At 46.7% G+C, this 21,417-nt stretch overlaps 1 protein-coding gene across 4 annotated transcripts in view; it reads right to left on the bottom strand.

Annotated features, from left to right (window-relative positions):
• Window positions 1-21,417, bottom strand: part of DIS3L2 (DIS3 like 3'-5' exoribonuclease 2) — a 361,464-nt gene that overhangs the window by 128,963 nt on the left and 211,084 nt on the right. For all 4 annotated transcript variants that reach the window (XM_067027175.1, XM_059053623.2, XM_067027176.1 and 1 more), the window contains exon 10: window positions 10,340-10,419. In XM_067027175.1, coding sequence (XP_066883276.1) covers window positions 10,340-10,419 — 80 coding nt within the window. The remainder of the gene's footprint in view (window positions 1-10,339; window positions 10,420-21,417) is intronic.

Below are 21,417 nucleotides of genomic sequence, written 5' to 3'. Positions count from 1 at the left end.
AAAGTAAGACTCTCGATCGTAAAGCCCATCTCCCCACCCAGTGACCTAAGTGACAAGAGCCTAGGATTCAGTCTTTCTATCCCTGGTCAATAGGGAGCTCGTGTGGGCATGGGGTATAAGGTGGGGTCCCACCTGAGTTAAGGATTGCAAAGCGTCCTTTGCAATAAAATACCCCGTGCAAGGTTAGAAGTGGTGCAGAGCACAAAGTGATGTAGCGCTTTAAGTCACCTCAGGGGCCAGTGCTACGTATGTGGCAGGAGAGGAGCAGGCTAGGTCTCCTACTAGATGTATAACCAGATGATCTTTGGCTTCTGTTAGTGTGCAGCAATTATACTGCCACTGTAGTGCACTGGCAAGGCAATTCTCGTGTTGGGGCTTGCAGGGTAAGACACCGCCATATGCTTCTCTAAAGGGAATGAACCTTCCTAATGTTACTCTTTCTGCGAAGGGGCAAGTCCTCGGTTGGGAAGTGCAAAATGAAAGAGGTAGGCCAAGGTGTCTTTCCAGAAGCTCTCAGGTCTGGGCTTCTGAAGGGCGGATGTTGAGGTGTGGGCGCCCGGGTGATGATCCGTGTGGGGACAGGTCAAAACCTAGGTGGGCCCGGATCCGGGAGCAGCGGAGAGCACGACACTTCCTGATGCTTTGCTACTCTCCGGTGCTCTTCCTTTTGCTACCCTCTAAGGTTTAAGTAAAGTCCTGTTCGAAAGTCTAGTCTCAGTGGTGCTTGGGGTACTAAGCAGAGGATTCTGGGCACCATACTTCGACCACAGTGATACCAAGTCCTCTCAGCACCCAGGTCAGTGGACAGAGGGCGTCGTGGTTAGTAAGGAGGGAGCGGATGTCCAGATGGAGACTATCCATGTGGTCCAGCTGTCCTCCCCACCTGGGAACCACTCTTCTACTGCTACTCTCTGGTAAGCTGAGTTTCTCTTATTAGACAAGGTAGTTTCCTTTTTGATGGCATCTTTGTAGTAAAGGCTTTCAGCCATTCTTGGCGCTCTGGTGAATAGCCCGTAGGTCAACATGGATCGTATTTCAGTGCTAGGTACTGCCGGGTAGTGTGAGGAGAGTAGCAGGGGCAGAAACCCGAAGTCCTGTGTAAGGGGGTATTTCGTGTGGAAGGCCATGACAGAGGTAAGCTCAGCCACGAGGAAACGGGCAACTCACCCAACCTTCGCGCATCAAGGAAACACGACATCAAGCATATCCTGATTTAGGCCATTCATCTGGCCGCTAACCTGGGAGAGGGGAGCAGAAGGTATTTAAGATTTCTAAACATACTGAATTTTTCTTAAGTCGAAGCACGGTGGAAATAAAAAGAACAAGGTAAGAAACAGAAAAAGGAGTGAAACACTAAATGTTTCTAACAAGATGCCTGGTTAGACCCATCAGATCAAGCCATTTTCAAATGCAGGGTACCATGCATGACACTCAGGATATAGAGATGTCCAAGGACTGCCCTGCTTTTAGGAAACAAGCAAAAAGGAGAATTAAATCCACAAGCAATGATATGTACTGCTGCATCAGACACTTGAAGAAAATATGCTGATGGGATAGGAACAGTTCATTCTGCCAGGAGGAAAGGAAAGCTCCGCAGAGTTTTCATCTTGCTGTTGAACGCAATTCTGACACAGAAGTAGGAAGGGAGGCCAGGCATTCTAACTGGAGGGCAAAGGGCAGGCAGAGGCTGGGAGGCAGGGTAGAGTGGAGCGGATATGCAAAGCCTGGAGTGGCCAGACACCATCAGGGGCGTGTGTGTGCGTGTGTGTGTGTGTGTGTGTGTGTGTGTGTGTGTGTGTGTGTGAGACACCATTAGGGGCGCGTGTGTGTGTGTGTGTGTGTGTGTGTGTGTGTGACACCATCAGGGGCGTGTGTGTGCGTGTGTGTGCGCGCGCGCGCGTGCCTGTGTGTTGGAAGTGGCATTGGGAGGTGGGGAAGGTGGAAGAGGGGGCTGGAGAACGAATCTTAAAGGACTTTGATAACAAAGCTCTGCTAAAAAATGTGGACCATTCTGTAGGTACGAGAAGATTTTCAAGCAGGAAAGTGACATGATCTGGTCTTCGTGTGTCCATAAAAGAAAACTAACTGGGTAGCAAGGTAGAGGGCGCACAGCGGGGGAGGGGAGATGACTGACAAGGCCATGACAACAGTGCTGCGAGGAAGAGGAAGCAACTGTGATTCCAGGATTCCCTTTTTTAACAAAACTGTGGTTGACTAGGTGGTAGGTGATGATGTCTCCATAAAAGTAGGGGACGGAGAAGAAACAGGCTCGGAGGGGAAGCAGGGCCCAGCATCCTTGTCCTGGTGTCCACCATGTTCCCCCTCTCACCAAACCCCCAAATTTGTATCACTGCCACTTCTGCTCCCACACCTCGAAGGCTAAAGAAAATCGCCCGGGCTTGGTAGTATTCCGACTCGGCACACGTGAACAGTGTTTGGGAAGGCCTTGTGTGATCCGCTTCCGGTCAGCTCCCCCACAAGCCCTTTCGCTATCCCCTGGCTCCCCGTACACAGCCCCTTCCCCATCTGCCCTCAGCGGGAAGGCCGCTTCCTCTCGCAGCTGAAGTGGGTATTATCCAGGGTTAATACTCAGCAGCGGCCCATTCCCTACGTCTTGCTTCTCCGCCTCAAGGGAAGAGGTGTTTACCCTCCATGTCTTGGCCTCACTTTCCACTTATACTCTGAATTCACTTCCACCTTCTTCTTCAAGAACTTGCGAAATCATCAGCTCCTCTCACTCCTATATTTTCAACTTCTCCTTCTCCAAGCTGTCCTGTCCTCCCTGCCACTCACAGGTTTCATAGCCAAGCTTCTTACGGAAAGCTGCCTCCATTCCTGTTCTCCACTCCCTTCTCCACCACCCGCAGTCTGGCTTTCCCTCCTCACAGCCACTGACACTAGTGTCTCAAGGTCATCAATGATCTGCTGGTTGCCAAGCCCAAAGACTTCACGGTTCTCTCTTGCCTGACTCTCCTACAGCCTTTATGGCTTTTCTGCATTTAGCCTGCTCTGCCTGACCCCTCTCCCCTCTCTCTCTCCTTCGCCTCCAGGCTCCCTGGCCTCACCTCTCCGTTATTTTTCACATCTTCCCAGGGGCCCAGCCAGGGTCCTCGTCTCAGTCTGTGACTTCTCCTGGGCCACGTCTCCCAGGTCCATGTACTGATGACTCCCAAATCTCCATCTCCAGCCCTAACTCCTTTCACTTGTCCCCTTCGTATTTCTACCTGGATGATTCTCAGGGACTGCAAACCCAACATGTGCTTATCTCTGAACGCACCACCTTCCCCCCAAAACCAGCTCTCCTCAATATTTCCTGTTGAACGCCATTATGTTCTGCCCACTGCCCAAGCCAGAAACTTAGATGAGATTCTAGATTCTTCTCCTACTGCCAATAACAAAAGTTTACTAAGTTATCCACTCATTCAACAAACGTTTCCAGGTGTGTCAACTATGTAACACACAGTGTGCCGGGCACTGAGGGTTCAACAGTGAACAAAAGGACATCCCTTCTCTCGTAAAGTTTACCATCCAGGAGGACAGACCCACAAGAGTGCCTTAAAGGGAATCGAGAAGCAGGGGGTGGGGGGTGGGGAGCAGACTGTGGCAATAGGGTGGTCAGGAAGGGCCTCCTTGAGATGACATCTGAGTAGGACTTGGAGTAGTGAGGGATCTGGGAGAAGGGGGGCCCGGACAGAGGGAATAGAAAGTACAAAAGTGCTGAGGCAGGAGCAGCCCGGCGTGTCTGAAGGGCAACAGCACGGCCATGGTGGCTGGAGGAGGGCGGGTGAGACAGGGACCGTGGGGAACAAGGTCGGAGAGGCAGTTAGAAACCGCAGTAGGAAGGTCAGGAAAAACAAACAAACGAGACGGCAGGACGTCCCAGGAAGGACTTGGGTGTGTTTATCCTCAGCAGGACGAGAAGTCTTGGAGGGACTGGAGTGGGGGAACGAGCTGATCAGATCGACATTTTACGAGGCCTGCCTTGGCTTCGATCCGTGGGAAGACAAGGCCGACACGGGAGAGCGGTTAAGAGGCTCCCGCAGCGGCCCGGAGCCCAAGTCCTGCCCCGATTTCCTGTCCTGGCTATAGCTTCTCCCTCCAGGTCTGCCTCCTCAGCCTCTGCCTTGGTTGGGGCACTTGCTGCCTCTCAGAACTCAGATCATCTCAACACCACGCTCAATCCAGACTCCTCACTGCTGCCACCTGCAAGTTGGATCCTGCCTCTCTCCTGCTTAAAGCTCTTCGCTCCCCATTACCCTCAGGCTAAGACCCCCACTCCGGATCGGAGCCCGCGAGCCCCTTTCCGGTCTTACCGCACAGGCTCCTCCCACCCCGTCACGGTTCAGTCACGTCGACTTCCAGTTCCTTTTGGTGCCCAAGTCTCTGTACCACAGGGCCAGCACACACTCTGTTCCCTTAGCTTAAAACGTTCTTCCTCCTCACTGTGTGGCTCACCCCTGTTTAGTCTTCAAACTGAGGTTTAAAGACTGCAGTCCGTCCTCCCACACCCGCTCTCCATGAAGTCTCAACTTTCCAGCAGGGCCTGCAAAAGAATTCATGATCTCCTCCCTGCTTTGTCTACGACTACCACCCCACTTGAACCTCACGGTCCAGATATCTCAAGTTCCGTGTGGTTCCCTCCAAAATACCATGTACCTGGCGTCCTGGGACGTTGCACACACTCCCCCCTCTGCCTGGGAGCCCTGTCTCCTCTCGGCAGCCTGTGAAAACCACCAGAGACCGACTCACTGAGCGCCTGCTCTGAGCCTCACACTGCCGGTGGGGGGGTACGGTGGGAGGATAGGTAAGAAACAAGACAGTCAATAGCATGTCAGTGGGTGATGAGTGATGAGGAAAAAAGTAAAGCAAGGATGGTGGAGAGCCGGAGGGAGGGGAAGAAATTAGAGGCAGAGTGACTAGGGAACTAACTAGTCACTTACTGAGAGAGCGACCCACCTGACCTGCACTCAGGCACACGGCTCTCCAGGGAAAGGGCAGTGCAGGCGAAGGGCACAGAGGGGACTGGAGACTCCCACGGAGTGAGGGAGCAGAGAAGAAGAGCTAAAGAGGGCAACTGGAGAAAAGTAGTCCAAAAACTACAGCCAGGAGCAAGGAGAGCCCCCTAAGTCCAAAGAAGAGTAGACGAAAAGCCAAGCACTGCACACGTGTTTGCTGAATTGAAGTCCGGGACAAGCTGTGTCACTGAACTCTCTGAAGCCACACAGCAGCGGGAGTAAGAAATAAATGGGAAGCAGGAAAGTAGCCGCAGCGAGTAGACTGCTCTTCAAGGGGTCCTGATGGACAGAGGAAGGTGTGAACACTCCTGAGGCTGTAGGGGGCTGAGGAAGGTCTTACAGGATGGAGACTTAGGTTTGTAAGAGGAGGAGGTCAAACCGAAGGGCAACATAAAGGGGCTGGGGTGAATGCCTGGCGGGATAAGGTCTTCCCAGCGGTGAGAACAGAGCCCAGGAAGAGGGTCTGGCCTGGCTGCTGCGATTTGCTGGAACCCTGTACTCATAAGCTCCAGGACTCCCACCCACGCTCTCCTCCTTCCCAGCAGCAGATCCAGAGCCTTCATCTCTGCTCTTTGCTCATTAAAATTCCTGCCATCCATTCTGTTGCTCAGCTTCTCCAGCCTAAGCCAGGGGAGCACAGCTTTCCAGCTCCTACTTCCTCACTGCCTCCAAAGATGATCACTGGTGGTAAGAACTCTCGGCAGGTGACACATATAACCATACGGGGAAGTCCGGAGTTTAGGAATTCTGTGAAACTCTTACAGACCTTCTCCTAGTCTCTTGTCCCTATTCCCTACGTGAGAAGGGCTCCCAGGAACAGGGCTCCCTGGTCCATCCTCCTCAGGGAAGGGAAAGGGAAAGCCAGGCAGGAGGCAAAGCGGCAGCAAGACTGGCGCCGCCTACAGCAGTGCAGGTACTGTGCGTTCCTGAGGTCCCTCAGGCTGGGTGATGACCCGAGCACCTTCTCATACCTGGACGGGAGGCCAGACCCCTCTTTCTCTGAGTCAGATGGCTGCCCTCCGTGGGGGTGGGAAAGACAAGCAGGTGGCCGAGCACAGGGGTGCACTCCTTGGGTGGCACTGTCGTGGTTCAGGGGCGAAGGCGGCGAGGAGGAGAGACGGGTAAGAGGGCTACCACTCTGCGTATCCGGCCCAGGCCATCCCAAGACTTCTGCCAAGTTATCGTGAAGGTATAAATTCCAATTTCCAAAAAGCCCCGAGGATGAATGGATTTGTTTATTGATTCTTAATTCATTCATCCATTCACTCATTTCCCCCCCAGTGGTTCTCAGTAGTATACTCACAGAGCTGTATAACTCTGAGCTAGTGGTTTCAGAACATTTTCATCACCCCCCAAAGAAACCCCAGACCCATTAGCAGTCAGTCCCCACTCCCCCTGTCTCCAATCCTTCATTTCTAAGGCCTGGCTAGGAAAACCCTGCCACGTTCAACGGCAGAGCACTCATTAGAGAAACAGGACGCCGGAGAAGCAGGGACATCAATTTCCTGTAGGATCTGCTGGGAGCCTGAATCATCTAAAAGCTGAACAAAGGTCCTGACTTGTCTGACTGATAATTTCCTCTCTCAGAGACTAGAGCAAAGCCGTAATGCAGGTTTAATTGAACTGAACAGGTGGCTGGAACTGGCTGGGAGCGAGTCACCGTGCCCTGGCAGCCGGGGAGGAGAAGTCAGGATACGGGCAGCCATTCACCTCAGAGCTCATAAAGGCAGAGGTAACGCCGTGACACGGGAAATGGGCTCAAACTTAATAAGCTACAGGACATAGAAAAATATACAGGATGCTTAACTGGGACGCTGTAATGCAGATACACATGACACAACCATTATCTAGTATCTGAGGAGTTGTCACATGAGAGACAAGACTTATTCTATAGGCTCCCAACGAGTGGAAAATTACAGGAAGACAGTGGTATTTCAGATCATTACAGGGGAGGATTTCCTGATAGTCACGCAATCTTAAGGCCAAATGGGCCGCCTGTAAGGTCGAGAGTTAAGGTGCAACCTGGATATTCAGTGAGCAGATGCCGTAGAGGTGATCTGAAGACCAGAGGGGGATGTGAGAACCGTGGCACTCCCACGCGTGAGCTGTGAGGTCTGTTGCAAAGGTCTGTTACGGTCATCAAACACGGCAGTGTGTGACTTACTGTCTTTAGGTTCTGGGTTATCATTATAACCAGTCTTACTCACTTGCATTATTAAATATCTTCTTGAGCTAAAGTGAAAGACTCCACATTAAAGTTAGCGGGCTGGTTAATGCTCACGGGAATGGTGCCCTCAAGCGTGTTTACAGGCTGCAAGAGGTGAAAAATCAGCGGGCTAGATGACTGGTAGAATCTCTTCCAAAGCTGAGATTCCTCAAGGGTAGAGGGCACCCTCTCCTCAGCCTTCCAACCTAAACATGACCTCCTGGGGAGCAGGTGTCACTGCGTTTCTGCAGAATTCACCTGCAGACTGTAATGTCTAAATCTCGCACCTGTAGGAGATACTGGTAACAAGTCCTGGGGGTTCATGTGAACTCTACATACAGAAAGGGAGAGTAAGGCCTAAATAAGTTCCTTCTGTCTGCGCGTTTTATCTTCACAGAAGAGTCATTCAGATGATTTCAATGGGACCAAAGGAAAGTTTAACCTTTCTATTTTCTTTAAATACAAATGGTTATAGATGACGTAAATATGCCCAGAAAACATTATTTGCTTTTTGAAACATTAAACTTTTTTTCCTCTAAGCAAGAATTGACATGAACTGGTAACTAGCAGAACCTGAACTCAGCCAGCCTCACCCCAATCCAAACTGGAACTGACTTTCACTTTTCGTCTCCATGGATAAATGGCCTTGGCAGAAACAGCTGTCACAAAGGCCAACTGTAGAAGTGCCACCATAAAAACGCTTGGCTGCCCAACTCGGGCCTTTTCAGACTCTTTCCCGGACTCCTCTGCCATGTCCCTTTTCTGCTGCTCTGCCACACGACCAGATGTTAATTACCGCCCTGGAATGCAAGAGTAACTAAGCAGATGGAAGGTATCTGATCACCTGGTACAGCAGCTACTGGGCGGCCTGTGATTTCTGGCACCTCGTAATTTTTTTTTACTACAAAATTTTTTCATTATAAAGCTACTATTACCATATTATAAAAATCTGGAAACTAGGGAAAAGAGGAAAATCACTTATGAACCCATCATCCTAATAAAATCACTGTTTGCGTTTTGCTGAGTTATCTACTCTTCTTCGTGGCTCTCTGTATATGATTAGATGGGCTGCACACATTTAGCCTCCTCTGCAGAGCACTGGCAGCAGCTTATATAAACACATACCATCAGACAGACAGCTCCATGTAGACATGTCCTCTCCGAAACCAGCCGGTCCTCCTGATTTCCCGATTTCTAACTTGTAGATTCCGTCTCCTCCCCATCCAGGTTGAAACTTTTGCTCCGTCTTGGATTCCCCTCCCTCGACTCCAAACCCACTTCCATTGATTCTCTTCTGTCATCACCCCTTTTTCACAGCTGTCCTCCCCACCCCCATCAATAATAATGCCACCACCGCCAGTCCAGTTTCTTCTACCTACATCTCCAAACAATTATGATGTTTCTCTGCCTCACTTCTCTGCCTCTGCTTCCTCTCCTTTTCCTTCATCTCGCACTGCTAAATGATCTCCCTCGTTATGAACGCTCTCCCTGAACAGCAGATGGAAAACAATTAGTTTTCGACCGTCTGACAAAGCATATTCTTTGGTTGGAAATTTATAAACATGTACAACTTGTCCCCAGTCAATCCTTCCTGCCCCACCTTTTGCCTACACGAAGCCTCTGCCGGTAACCTGGTACCCTGGACATGACACGTAGCGTGTGGAGTGCGTGGGGCAGGACGCGTGTCTGCCCCCCGGTGTCCCCGCGAGGGGAATAGCGTGCGAGCCGGCTGAGAAGGGGTAACAGGGATTGGGCCTACCCTTCCACCATGAACAACCACAGAAGTGGCCAAAATAAATGAAGCAACTGTTTCCAAGCACTAGGCTACAAATAGAGCAGGGCTATGACGCTGGAGAGAAAGGAAATACAGGAAGTGAGGTCCAGTGTCACCTGGCTTTCTGCCAGGGGGGCACTTTTCAACTGGGGTTCAGGGAAGTGGACGTGAGAGTGATATGACCAAGCCTTTCCATGCAGCACAGATTGCTCAGGATATAAGAAACCAACGTAGTATTTGCTTTTTTAAGTAGGCTGCTTAAACTTCAGATTTAAAAAATACATAATTCCTCTGAAATTTCCATGGGAACTTTTCTCTCTTTAAGCTTTACCTTCCTTTCAATTTTCTTTACTTGAAAACACTGAGCACCACTGCCCACAGTCTCAAGGAAGACTCACTAAAAGAAGATGAAAGCATTTCTGGGCAGTGATGTTTTCTGTCTCTCAGCTTTGTATCTCCTGAAACCCACGGTCTTTTATGGAGAAGAGACAACACGCTGAGCCCATGAAGTTTTGCATTAATGGAATGTGTGAACATCTCTGCAGTGTTTGCCAAGACCAGGCCACTGGGCCACCAACAGAGACTGAAGCTACAAGATTGCATACCATCATGGGCGAGCCCTCAAAGGCCACGTTAGTGCCAAAGCCGTATCGGAGAATAACTAAAGCCACAGCAGTCACCAGACCCCACCCCAGTGAGGGGCAGGAAGCAGCTCCAGACTCTAAGCGGCTCATCCGGAGGGGCCTCAGGAAGGGCCTGGCTAGGGCTTGCTCTTTTCGCACCTCACACATTTTCCCCTCCCCCCGTGATAGTTTTCAAAGACCAGTGGCATCAAATCCCACTTTTTCCTTCCCGGCTCCATCCCCAAAGAATGTTTCAGGGGCCTCGAACAGCAGGGCAGGCTTCTCCGGCTCAGGCCTTGAGGGGCTTCCTCGGGGGAGGTGTTCCGGCCGCCTCGGCGGAGCACGTCTTTGGACGGCACCCCATGAATCACCCCAGCGTGTCATTCAATTCAGGGAAAAAAACTCTGTGCTTCTCCGAAGCAGAGCTTAGGGGCCTTCTTTAACACGTGATGCCCTCCCTGGAGCCTCCTGCAGGGCCAGGCCTGAAGTTAGTTCTACTGCCCTCACTGCTGTCCCTTCCGAGGCCTGAGAAGGGTCCTAGCAAGAGGACATTTCTTATTCTCACTCTCACTGAAGTCAGTCAGGAGCACAATCTTTAGGTCACACACTGGGTAGGCTCAGGGGCCCACGGCAAGTTCAGGGAGCACCAGGCAGCCAGGCTGGCCACACAGGGGTGCACGCTGCCTGCCACCTAGAGGGGGAAGAGAAGCTCCCATCCTACCATCAGCGACGGGCTTGCAGGAGAGGGCGTCATCGAGGTCTCGGGCAGTTGATGGGTCGATGGTGAAGACACAGTCTTTTCTAGGGAAGATTGAAGACATAATTAGCAAAGCCACAAATAACAGAAACTTGACCCCACTGTAGTACAGCTTTAAAGAACAGCTCTTTTGCAAATGTATAAATGGTAGACAAAGTGGGGAGTAACTTCTCTCTTGTCTTTCTAACAGGGGATCTTTAATAAAATGCAAACTGGGGGAAGAAAGCAAGGCTCCATACTGTCTCTGAGTGTCTTTCTCTTTCTCTCTGCTGACTGGCCCCTACTTCTCCTTGATCCTGAGTTGGAACAGGTGTGACCAGGTGGAAGTGAGGCAGCTTCCATGAATGAGGCTTCCCAAGAAGTTACCTGACAAGAGGGGCAAGTCCCTTTGGCAAATTACTCTCCAACAGTCAGTTCTTTCTTTTGCCTCCCTCTTCCTCAGTGGCTGATGGGAACCTGTCCTTCAAGGATTATATGAGGATGACGTTCTGCTCCTTCTCCTATCTTGCAGAAGTGGAGTGTGCCAAAGAATAAACCATCTGGCTTGTGACACAGGGGGGTGGGACTCAAGAATAGGTTCTGCAGAAAACTTTGGGCCCATACAGTTAGCCAGGATGCCATTCTACTTGGAAGTGGCCCTAATCACAGTTTATTTCCATAAGGTAGTCATATACTTCATCCAAGCTCACGTAATTAAGTACACCCTCTGCCAATTTATCTCCACACAGTATCCCTATGCACATCTCATTCTTAATCTGTGAAGCCCCCCTGGACATTCTCATTTTGCTTTAGAATGTCCCAAATAACACGACCCACCCAACCTACCCATTCGCACCACACAAATACCTGCGATTTGGGCAGTCGGTCCTAAGCTCTCCACCCCTCCTGCCCCGTCTCCCGGGGCACTGGCCCGGAGTCCGGGTGTTAGGCAGGAGCCACCCTCCCCTCCTCCCCCACAGGCTCCCTGCTCCCACTGGACTCCCCTCAAGCTCCCCCTCCATTCCCTCCAGCACTGTCAGCACCACGGCTGCCTTTCCCCGGGCCCCTCCTGCCTCAGCCACACCGATGACGGCGGACATCCTGGCAGTCACCGCGATGCGTTCGCTTTGTTCTTAAAGTCTTATTTCCTATGTCGCTCTTCTGCTCAAAACTTCCCCAAAGCCCTCACAGGCTGCCAAGCAGCTCTGGGCGCTGGGCTGCAAGCCTCCTGGGGCCTTCCTTTACCTGTCCCCTCACGGCTCAGCTCCCTTATTCCTGACAAACGTCGCCAGCCCTCTCTGGTCCTCCGCACTGATCACCTCACCACCACAACACCTCGATTCTAAGACAGTATCAATTCCAGGACCCGCTATCAATTCAATAATAGCTTCTTGGGGAAACAAAAACCCCGACCACGGTAAATATACACATTGATTTTAAAGTACCTTCAGGATTTCAGAAATGTCAAGATGTTTTTTTAAAAGAGACTCTTAAATGGTTAAGTGGATAAATGGATAACCAAACTACGGTACATCTACACCACGGAATACCACTGAGCAACAAAAAGGAACAAATTACTATCCATGCAACAACTGGGATGAATCTCAGAGGTATTATGTCAAGGAAGCCACTCTCACAAGCTTCCATAGTCTATGATTCCGTTGACGTGACACTCTCAAAAAGACAAAATTATATAACAGAGACACAAGCGATTTTTCAGGGCTTGGGGAAGGTAGGATTAAAAAGGGGTGCTTGTTCTGAAGGAACGGAGCTTTTCTGTATCTTGATTGTGGTGGTGGCTACGTGAACCTGTATGTGTCAACATTCATAGAACTGTACAACAAATAAAGGTCAATTTTACTGTTTATTAATTTAAATTTTTTAAAATTTTAAATGTGATTTCTGAATCAAGGAAGGTAAAAACAATTGTTAATAGAATTGATTGATGGGTAGTAGAATTATGGCTTAATATTTTTCCTTTATACTTGTCCATATTTTTCAAATTCGCACTATGATTAAGTATTACTATTATAAGTGGAAAAAATTAACACTGTATAAAATCTCCTCCAATCAAAAAATAATCAGATACATAATACCGCTTATAAGGATATTCAACAATCTTATAGATTCCTACTGCTTAATATAGTTAATAGCTTTAAAATGATGAATCTGGTAAAACTGTATACTCACTGGTACACTAAGAAAAGGGGACGGGGAAGGGTGGGTCGCACGCAGCTGGAGGGACAAGAGCACGTAGAGCCCGGTCCCAGGAAGAGTGCTTCCTCAGAAGATTCGCTCTTCTCACTAAACGTCTCAAGAACGGGCACATACAGTGTGGGGAACATAAATGCTGAGGTCTCAGGAGATAAAGAAATAATTTGTTTCACTATGTAAAAGACACTGTAATTACACAAGAGTGCCAGAGGAAAAGAGAAACACCATGTCCCCTGGAAAGCAGGCTCTTGGAGGGCTTTGTGTTACAGTGCTATGAACAGAGGTTGCAACTCACAAATGTTTGTTAAATGAATAAATGCATGCATGCTGACAGGAAGAGACAAGGAAGTGAAATTAATCCTGATACCATGGTAATGGGCTCTAAATTGGTGAGGATCTTGAACTTGATTCACAAGGTAAAGGAACTGTCTGCTTCTTGTTCCTTTCTGTATCCCCCATAAAAGCCAGCAAAATGCACTGTATATCCTGAGTACTCAATAAATACCTGTTGAACTGAAACTGAAATGTTAGACTTCGTGGTGGGAAAGTTTGGGTTCTCCATCAACCATCACAATGACAACATAAGAAACTGAAAGAACGTTCCCTCAAGTTAAGATAAAAAACACTCTTAGCTTGACGGGGGCCACAGTTTACTGGTTTACTTGGAGAGTTGACTGGGAAGTTATATTTTCTTAAAATCAAATGTCTCTGGGTGTTTTGAGACTTTTATTTCTATGAATGAATAATAATGCCCATTAAAACACCTCCAGCCTCAAATCAATTCAGCCATGTGTGACACAGTAAAACTTTAAGGCTTCAACTATTAGTTTGCAAATGTCATTTCTGAGAGGGCCCACACATGGTCTCTGAGAAAGACCTTAGACTAGCCTGTAAGCACTCAAACCAATCCTCTACTACACCTTTTTAAGAAAATCTGCTCTTAAGCCAGAAAAATAAAAGTCTAAATTAAAACAACTCTGGACATAAATCACAGCAAGATCGTTTTTGACCCACCTTCTAGAGTAATGGAAATAAACACAAAAATAAACAAATGGGACCTAATGAAACTTAAAAGCTTTTGCACAGCAAAGGAAACTATAAACAAGATGAAAAGACAACCCTCAGAATGGGAGAAAATATTTGCAAACGAATCAACAGACAAAGGATTAATCTCCAAAATATATAAACAGCTCATGCAGCTCAATACTAAAAAAAGCAAACAACCGAATCAAAAAATGGGCAGAAGACCTAAATAGACATTTCTCCAAAGAAGACACACAGATGGCCAAAAAGCACATGAAAAGCTGCTCAACATCACTAATTATTAGAGAAATGCAAATCAAAACTGCAATGAGGTATCACCTCACACCGGTTAGAATGGGCATCATCAGAAAATCTACAAACAATAAATGTTGGAGAGGGTGTGGAGAAAAGGGAACCCCCTTGCTCTGTTGGTGGGAATGTAAATTGATACAGCCACTATGGAGAACAATATGGAGGTTCCTTAAAAAACTAAAAACAGAATTACCATATGACCCAGCAATCCCACTATTGGGCATATACCCTGAGAAAACCATAATTCAAAAAGAGTCATGTACCACAATGTTCATTGCAGCACTATTTACAATAGCCAGGTCATGGAAGCAACCTAAATGCCCATCAAAGACGAACGGATAAAGAAGATGTGGTACATATATACAATGGAATATTACTCAGCAAGGAATGAAACTGGGTCATTTGTAGAGACATGGATGGACCTAGAGACTGTCATACAGAATGAAGTAAGTCAGAAAGAGAAAAACAAATATCGTATATTAACGCATATATGTGGAATCTACAAAAACGGTACAGATGAACTGGTTTGCAAGGCAGAAAAAGAGACACAGATGTAGTGAATGTATGGACACCAATGGGGGAGAGGCGGGGGGGGTTGTGGGATGAATTGGGTGATTGGGACTGACATATATACACTAGTATGTATAAAATAGATAACTAATAAGAACCTGCTGTATAAAAATAAATAAAATAAAAATTTTTTTAATTAAAAAAAATTCACCCCCACAAAAAAAATAATAAAAAAATAAAAATAAAACAACTCTGAGGAATGGTACTCAGGAAAACTTGCTGGAAGACATACCATCCAAACATTATTTTTGATCAGGGGTCGGCAAACTACAGCTCACAGACAAAATTGGGCCTGCCACCTGTTTCTGAATGGTCTGCAAGTTAAGAATGGCTTTTGTCTTTTTAAATGATTGAAAAAAATAATAATAATAAGAAGAAAAATATTATTTCATGACACGTGAAAATTACATGAAATTCAAATTTCAGTATACATAAATGAAGCTTTATTGGAATACACTCCTGATTTTTGGATACAATGGCAGAGCTGAGCACAGTAGTTTTGACAGGGACCATATGCTAAAATATCTACCTGACCCTTAGGAGAAAGTCTGTTGATCCCTGTTTTAGATCAGTGTTTCCCAGTAAGTGTTTTAATTTTTTTTTAAAGGTCTTGTGGTTAAATCAGTTTGGTAAATGCTGAGCCAATTTCTTTTCTTTTTTAAAAAAAATTAATTTATTTTATTTTTGGCTGTGTTGGGTCTTCGTTGCTGCGTGCGGGCTTTCTCGAGTTGCAGCGAGTGGGGCCTGCTCTCCATCGTGGTGAGTGGCCTTCTCATTGCAGTAGCTTCTCTTGTTGCAGAGCACGGGCTCTAGGCGAGCAGGCTTCAATAGCTGTGGCACGCAGGCTGAGGAGCTGTGGCTCGCGCGCTCTAGAGAGCAGGCTCAGTAGTTGTGGCGCACGGGCTTAGTTGCTCCGCAGCATGTGGGATCTTCCCGGACCAGGGCTCGAACCCACGTTCCCTGCATTGGCAGGCAGATTCTTAACTTCTGCACCACCAGGGAAGTCCCAATTTTTTAATAGTAGGACTTCTCAGAGCCTTCAATATGCTGGTATCGCACAGTTCTTGCCAGACCCATTTGATCTTGGCACTTTTTTTGTGGCACAGAATCTCCCAGACACATTTGAAAGATGATAAGCTACACTGAAACACCCTGCACAGGCCTCCCGTGGCGTCCTTCGCACACGGGGCCTTACCACCAAGCCTACCCCATGGAATACTGCAAGAAGTCAATCAAGTGTCTACGCTATTCGCTGCAGGGAAGCTGATGAGGGCCTTGCTCATTTGCTCACTCAGCGCCCTTTTACGAGTATTTCAGGAGCAAGTTTACGCAGTGCAAGGATTCACTCTTCTTCTCTTGAGCTGATGGCGTGCTTGTACCTTACACACATGTGAATTTTATCCTTTTAAGTTTCCTTCTTTGCTTTGCCTGCTAGGAACCTCAGAAAAACATGTGTGATCTGTTTCCAGAGGATCTTATTTGTAGTTTGAACTTTGTGAACTAACCTTTATTCTGGGTGTACCTAATCTTCCTATTCATATAATCCTTTTGCCCTGTAGCCAAACTTAAAAATTATTCATTGAATTATATGTATATCTGCAAGTTGCCTTAAATCATTAAAAAAAAAAAAAACTAGGCTACAAAAACATACACACATATATTGAGGAGTTACATTTCAGAATCGTGTGTTGAGGGGATGCTGGAAGAAAGAGAGACATTCAGTATAGGCTACTAAGAGAACTAACTTCTAGACAGAGTAAAACTTGGAGAGCTCCCAGCAAGTATTTGTACTGTAGCAGCGGACTCCAAACTTGCTCTCTCACAATGGAAAATTGGGAGAAGCAAGGGAACAGTGAGTGACCCTGACAAACCCCCGTCCTCGGCGCTGAGAGCCAGCGATTTAATCCGCTGTCATCACCACAATTACGCATGGGCCGCGATGCGGGGCCGGAGGGCTCCCGGTTGTGGGCCGCAGGGGCTGCGGGCTGCTGGCCTCAGCACTCGGGAGCCCGGCCCCACGGGGGCAGAGCTCCACGCAGCTGTTACACTCCGTTAACATGCTTCTGGGATTTTACTGGCTCCTTTTCTGGAAGGCTTTGGTCTCACAACCTGCAGGGAGCAGCCTGGCCTGCCAGCTTTTAGAACCTTTGAGACCAAATATTTAAAGAGTTCCGCAACGATGGTTAGAAAGAAGCTAACCCTGACCCACAGAAAATAAAGTGCCAGGTGGGGGAGGGAAAGAACGAGGCTCCAGTGCATGAGGCTGCAGAATTCCAATTCAGAGCAGCGTTATGTAACCAAAATTTCTGAAGGCACGTGACTGAAGGGCTTAGTCGAACTTTTTAAAGGGACAGAAAACTTTGAAGATTGTTTTACTCGAAGCCATTGGTCCGACAAAAGAACACATGAAGAATAACTAAAAGCCTTCTATAATCCATTATGACCTGGCCAAGAATCCCAGGAAATAACAAAAGCATGGAAAGAACTTCTGTTCCTCTGTCCCTCACACACTCTTCCTCTGACCCTGCGTCCTCTTCCTCCTCAGGGGACCAACATCTCTACCTCCCTGCAGCCGGAAGCAGCTGTCTAGTCTCCACAGCAACATTTACTCACCACGTTATCACCGTTTGCCTCCCTGGGTTTTGGCCACGGCCCCTCCGACATCACAGAAATTGCTCTCCCCAAGGTCACGGCTGCTGCCAGATTAAGCACCTCAAAGCATGTGCCTGGTGAAAAAGCCTTCATCAACTCCTGACTGACTAAAATAGAAATTCAGCTTAGAATTCAAAGCCTTTCATGATATGGCCCCGGCCTGTGTTTTTCTAGTCAGATTGCACACTCCCAACGTGCACCTTGTATGACAGACTTTCCTCTACACCCTCTGGTCCCTGAAACACTGTTCGTGCTGTTCCCAACATTAGGACATTTATCCCACCAATCTCCAATGTCTAAGACCTACCTAACTTTTAAAGGTCTGGCTGCAATGCCATCTTTTTTCCAGGGAACCTTCATGGCTCCAGAGAGTAGAAGCCGCCTCTCCCCCAGCTGCCCTGCCCGTGCCTGCAACCTGCCCTGGTTCAATGGCACTGACCACTACCCCTGGCACTTACTTATGGACATGTCTCATCACTGTGACAAGGCTGAGAGCTCCTGGAGGTCCGGCTCTGATCCTGACCTATCTGTGTATCTCTTCCAGCACACTGAGGGCACATGTAAGGAATAGCTGATGGATACGTGAATGAAAAAAATGACCGAAGGGCTCTCTTTAGCGCTTTTCCATTCAATTTTGCCACTGTGACTTGGGAAATACATTTAGGATTAGAACTCATGACCTCCTGGCATCCAAGCCTGTGGTCACACCACAGTGTTATTGTTTCCAAGGGTGTCCTTTTCTGTCTTCATCCCATCTTCTTTTCTCATAAAACAGTGTTTTACAAACTGTGGTTCAGGGACCAGTTCCAGACTGACAAAATTTATAGAGGCCCTCCTCTGTCCGTGACTCTGGCTTTGTCTCCTTGCTCACAAGCAGTTCTGGTGGGGAGGATCTGGGTCAATGATGGTGAATGGGTGAAAAGGGATGGAAAATATGTAAGAAATAACCTTAGGAGGATAAGGAGTACCGTTTTTTTACCACTTTCTTAGATTAGATGGCATCAGAGTTTATATAGAAACCAGATCATTTTATGTAAAGCGAAGCAGGGAAGACAGCTAAGGGGCTGGAGCACTCCGCCGTGGAACTGCGGCTCTACGGAGCAGCACGCGGGAGCCCAGCCCGATGGGTGCGAGGACGAACCAGTGAGTCAGACGCTGAACTCACCTGAGCTTCCCTTTCACACGGACTTTCCTCAGGGATGGGCCGACCTCTCCTCTCAAAGGCAAAGGGAGCGGGGAGCATCATTCAAACCTGAGTCAGCGCCCCTCAGTGCAGCAGGGCTGGACCTTTTATTTTTTCTGATGGCAGCTGTGGATACCTTAATACTCTTTCACTCAGTTCTACCACCACAACAGATGCTAAAAAGTCTGACACAAACCACAGACTTTTCAGAACAGAAAAAGGGCAAGGTCCATTTAAAGCAGGAGATCTTGGTCCATCTGTCCCTCCACTTCCCCACAGTGATGAAATGACACACAGGAGGCCACAGAGAGAACAAACAGAACAGAGGCAATGCTCTGGGCAGGCGCTTTTCACCCAGCTGTAGGGGTTTTTCATCTAGGGTCCACCAAAGGTCTCCCTCAAGCTTTAGCAAAATTCTAGACCAAGTGAATGTAGTGATTAGGTTACTTTCCAAAGGACTGTGATAAGATGAGAACAGAATCAGAAATGACGAAAACGGTCTCCCTTGTTATATTCATTTACTCACGCACTCACTGAACCTCTCACCATTCTGTGCCTTTTTCTACTTCAAAAAAACAACACCCTGGAGCAGAGGTCACAGGACAAGGTTGGCCTGGTACCCGGGGAGCCAGAGGCCACGGCATGGGCCAGGAAAGCCATGGTTTAAACTTAAATAATATGTTAAAATTAACTTTCTTCCCCTCAATTTTCATTGTGAAAAATGTTAAACTTTCAGGAAAATTTAAATAATAATAAAATTAACGTTCATATACCTCTCATTAAGATTCATCAAATGTCAACACTTTGACATATTTGCTTTCTCTTTCTCCTCCCTCTGTTCCTCCCTTCATATACCTAGCTTTTTTTTTTTTTTTTACATCTGAACTATTTTAAATTATGTAGTACAGATCATGATACTTTACCCCTCCATTCTTTTGCAAGTGTTTTCTAAGAATAAAGGCGTTCTTCTACAGAACCAGAATACTACCACCACAGTTAAGATGAATCTCCTCTACCCAATTTACAGATCGTATTCAAATATCTTCAATTGTCTCACAAAATTGTTTTCCTCCTGATCTAGGCTCTAATCAAGGTTTACACAGTATTTGGTAGTCATGTCTCTTTAGTCTGTTTAATGTATATGGATCCCTCTATCTTTCTTTATTATTTTTTAAAAATATAACACTGCTTTTGTTTTTTTGAAGAGTCCAGGCCAGTGGTCTTGTAGAATGTCTCACGTTCTAGATTTATCAGCTTGTTTCCTCGTGGAAGGAGGAAGAGAGGAAAGGACAGAAATAAATCAAACGTGGCAAAATTAAATCCTCTCTGAATTTCCAACAAACCGAAAGTTAGGTTTTAAGGCTTGACTAGATTCACAGTGAACTTTTGCCGTGAATACTTCACAGGGGATAGTGTGCACTTCGTACTGCGTTCCTTCAGAAGGCACAGGCTGTGAGGTTGCCAGATTCGATTTGCTAAGGTGCTAACAGCCAGATCTTTCTAGTATAAGGCTACCTTTTACTCTTTATAATTAATAAGTCATCTGTGGAATAAGACTTTTAGATCATGTGACTATCCTGTTCTCAAAGGACCTTTCAGCCAGTGATTTTAGCTTCCACTGATGATTTTTGCCTGAATCAATCATAACTTTGCAAGTTGTAAAATGGTGGTTTTCTAATCCTATAATACCTTCTGTATTTATGAGCTGACTCTTCTGTCAAGAGCTTTTCCTGCACTGACCCTACTTTTTTGTTTGTTTGTTTCTGGTTTCTTTTTGAGTATTATTACAGATGCACTGACTTAAATAAAATTAAATGTATTATCCATTGCCATTAACTATTCTTTCTGATACTCAAATTGTCCCAAATTAGGTTGGTGGAGGCCCTTTCAAGTGATCCCCTGTGTCCTTGCGATGTGTCTCCACAAGTCCCTGAGCACTTCAATGCTATTTGGCCCAGTAACTATTTCAGGCTCTCCTTATACATTTCCTGCCCGGACTAATAGTCACCATGTCCCTAAGGAGCCCAGCTTTCTTTCAGTGGGGAATGAACGTTATGTAGGAACCAACATAGGGTCCTAGATCGCTATGCTCATTACTACTCAGGTGTCATCACTTCTAGGCCCTTTTAGTGAGCTGAATTAGAAAATACTGAGTTAAATCGTATGAAATTGCTGATACTTGACTAGTTACAGCCTAAAACTGGCAATTTCCTGTGGTTCAACCTAATATACTGCTTAAAAGTCGTGAGTCATATTTACACCTCCAACTGAGGTCTAATACTAGAGGTCTTCCTCCTCTTCCCTCATTCTATATTTATATTTTTATTTTCCCACTGAGAACCTCAGCTCCCAATGGCTTCAATATTTAAAACAGTTTCAGAATTACAATCCCAGTATCCACTAGCAACAAAGTATCTATGAAGATTTCTTTGGAGTTTTATCCTTAGAATATAGTCACTACGGATGCACAAAGTGCTCAAAAAGCACAGTGCCCCAAAGTTACCGGAATCCTTTTTTTCTCTGTGTAGTAATGCTATACATTCGATAAACATCAGGACTATTTGTTATTGTCTTATGTCGATTTTAGAGATTTTGCTTTTATTTCCTTTTAAATTTAATTTTATTGTTGAATATTTAAAACATTTAAATGGTTCAAAAGTTAAAGTATACTCAGAGAAGTCTTACTCTCATCTCTATCCTTCTACCTTATTCCTACCCCCTAGAGATAACTGTTTCATCATTTTCTGGTTTATTCTTTTCTGCATTTCTGCTTTCTTTTTGATATATATTTTTTTATTTTCTCTTCTTTCTAACACGAACAATTGAATCCTATAAATTCTCTCTTTCAACTTGCTTTTTCTCTTAACAATAAATCCTGGAAATTACTCCATATCAGTTCAGTGGCCAGAATAATAGAATCGACAGGGTTGGAAGTTCCTCAGAGTTCACCCTAGTCCAAATCTTATCCCCCAAATGTCTCCGAACCAGAATCATTCACACAGATCAACCCACATCTTGAGTACTCAGGATAAGGGGATAAGTCACTGACTTACGAGGCAGGCCATTCAATTTCAGACAGGAGCCCGAACTACTGGAAAGTACCTTTATA

Source organism: Kogia breviceps, chromosome 2 (genome assembly GCF_026419965.1).
Source record: "Kogia breviceps isolate mKogBre1 chromosome 2, mKogBre1 haplotype 1, whole genome shotgun sequence".
Classification (NCBI taxonomy): Eukaryota; Metazoa; Chordata; class Mammalia; order Artiodactyla; family Physeteridae; genus Kogia; species Kogia breviceps.
Note: the sequence above shows the minus strand (reverse complement) of the source record. Positions and strands in the feature narration are given on the sequence as shown.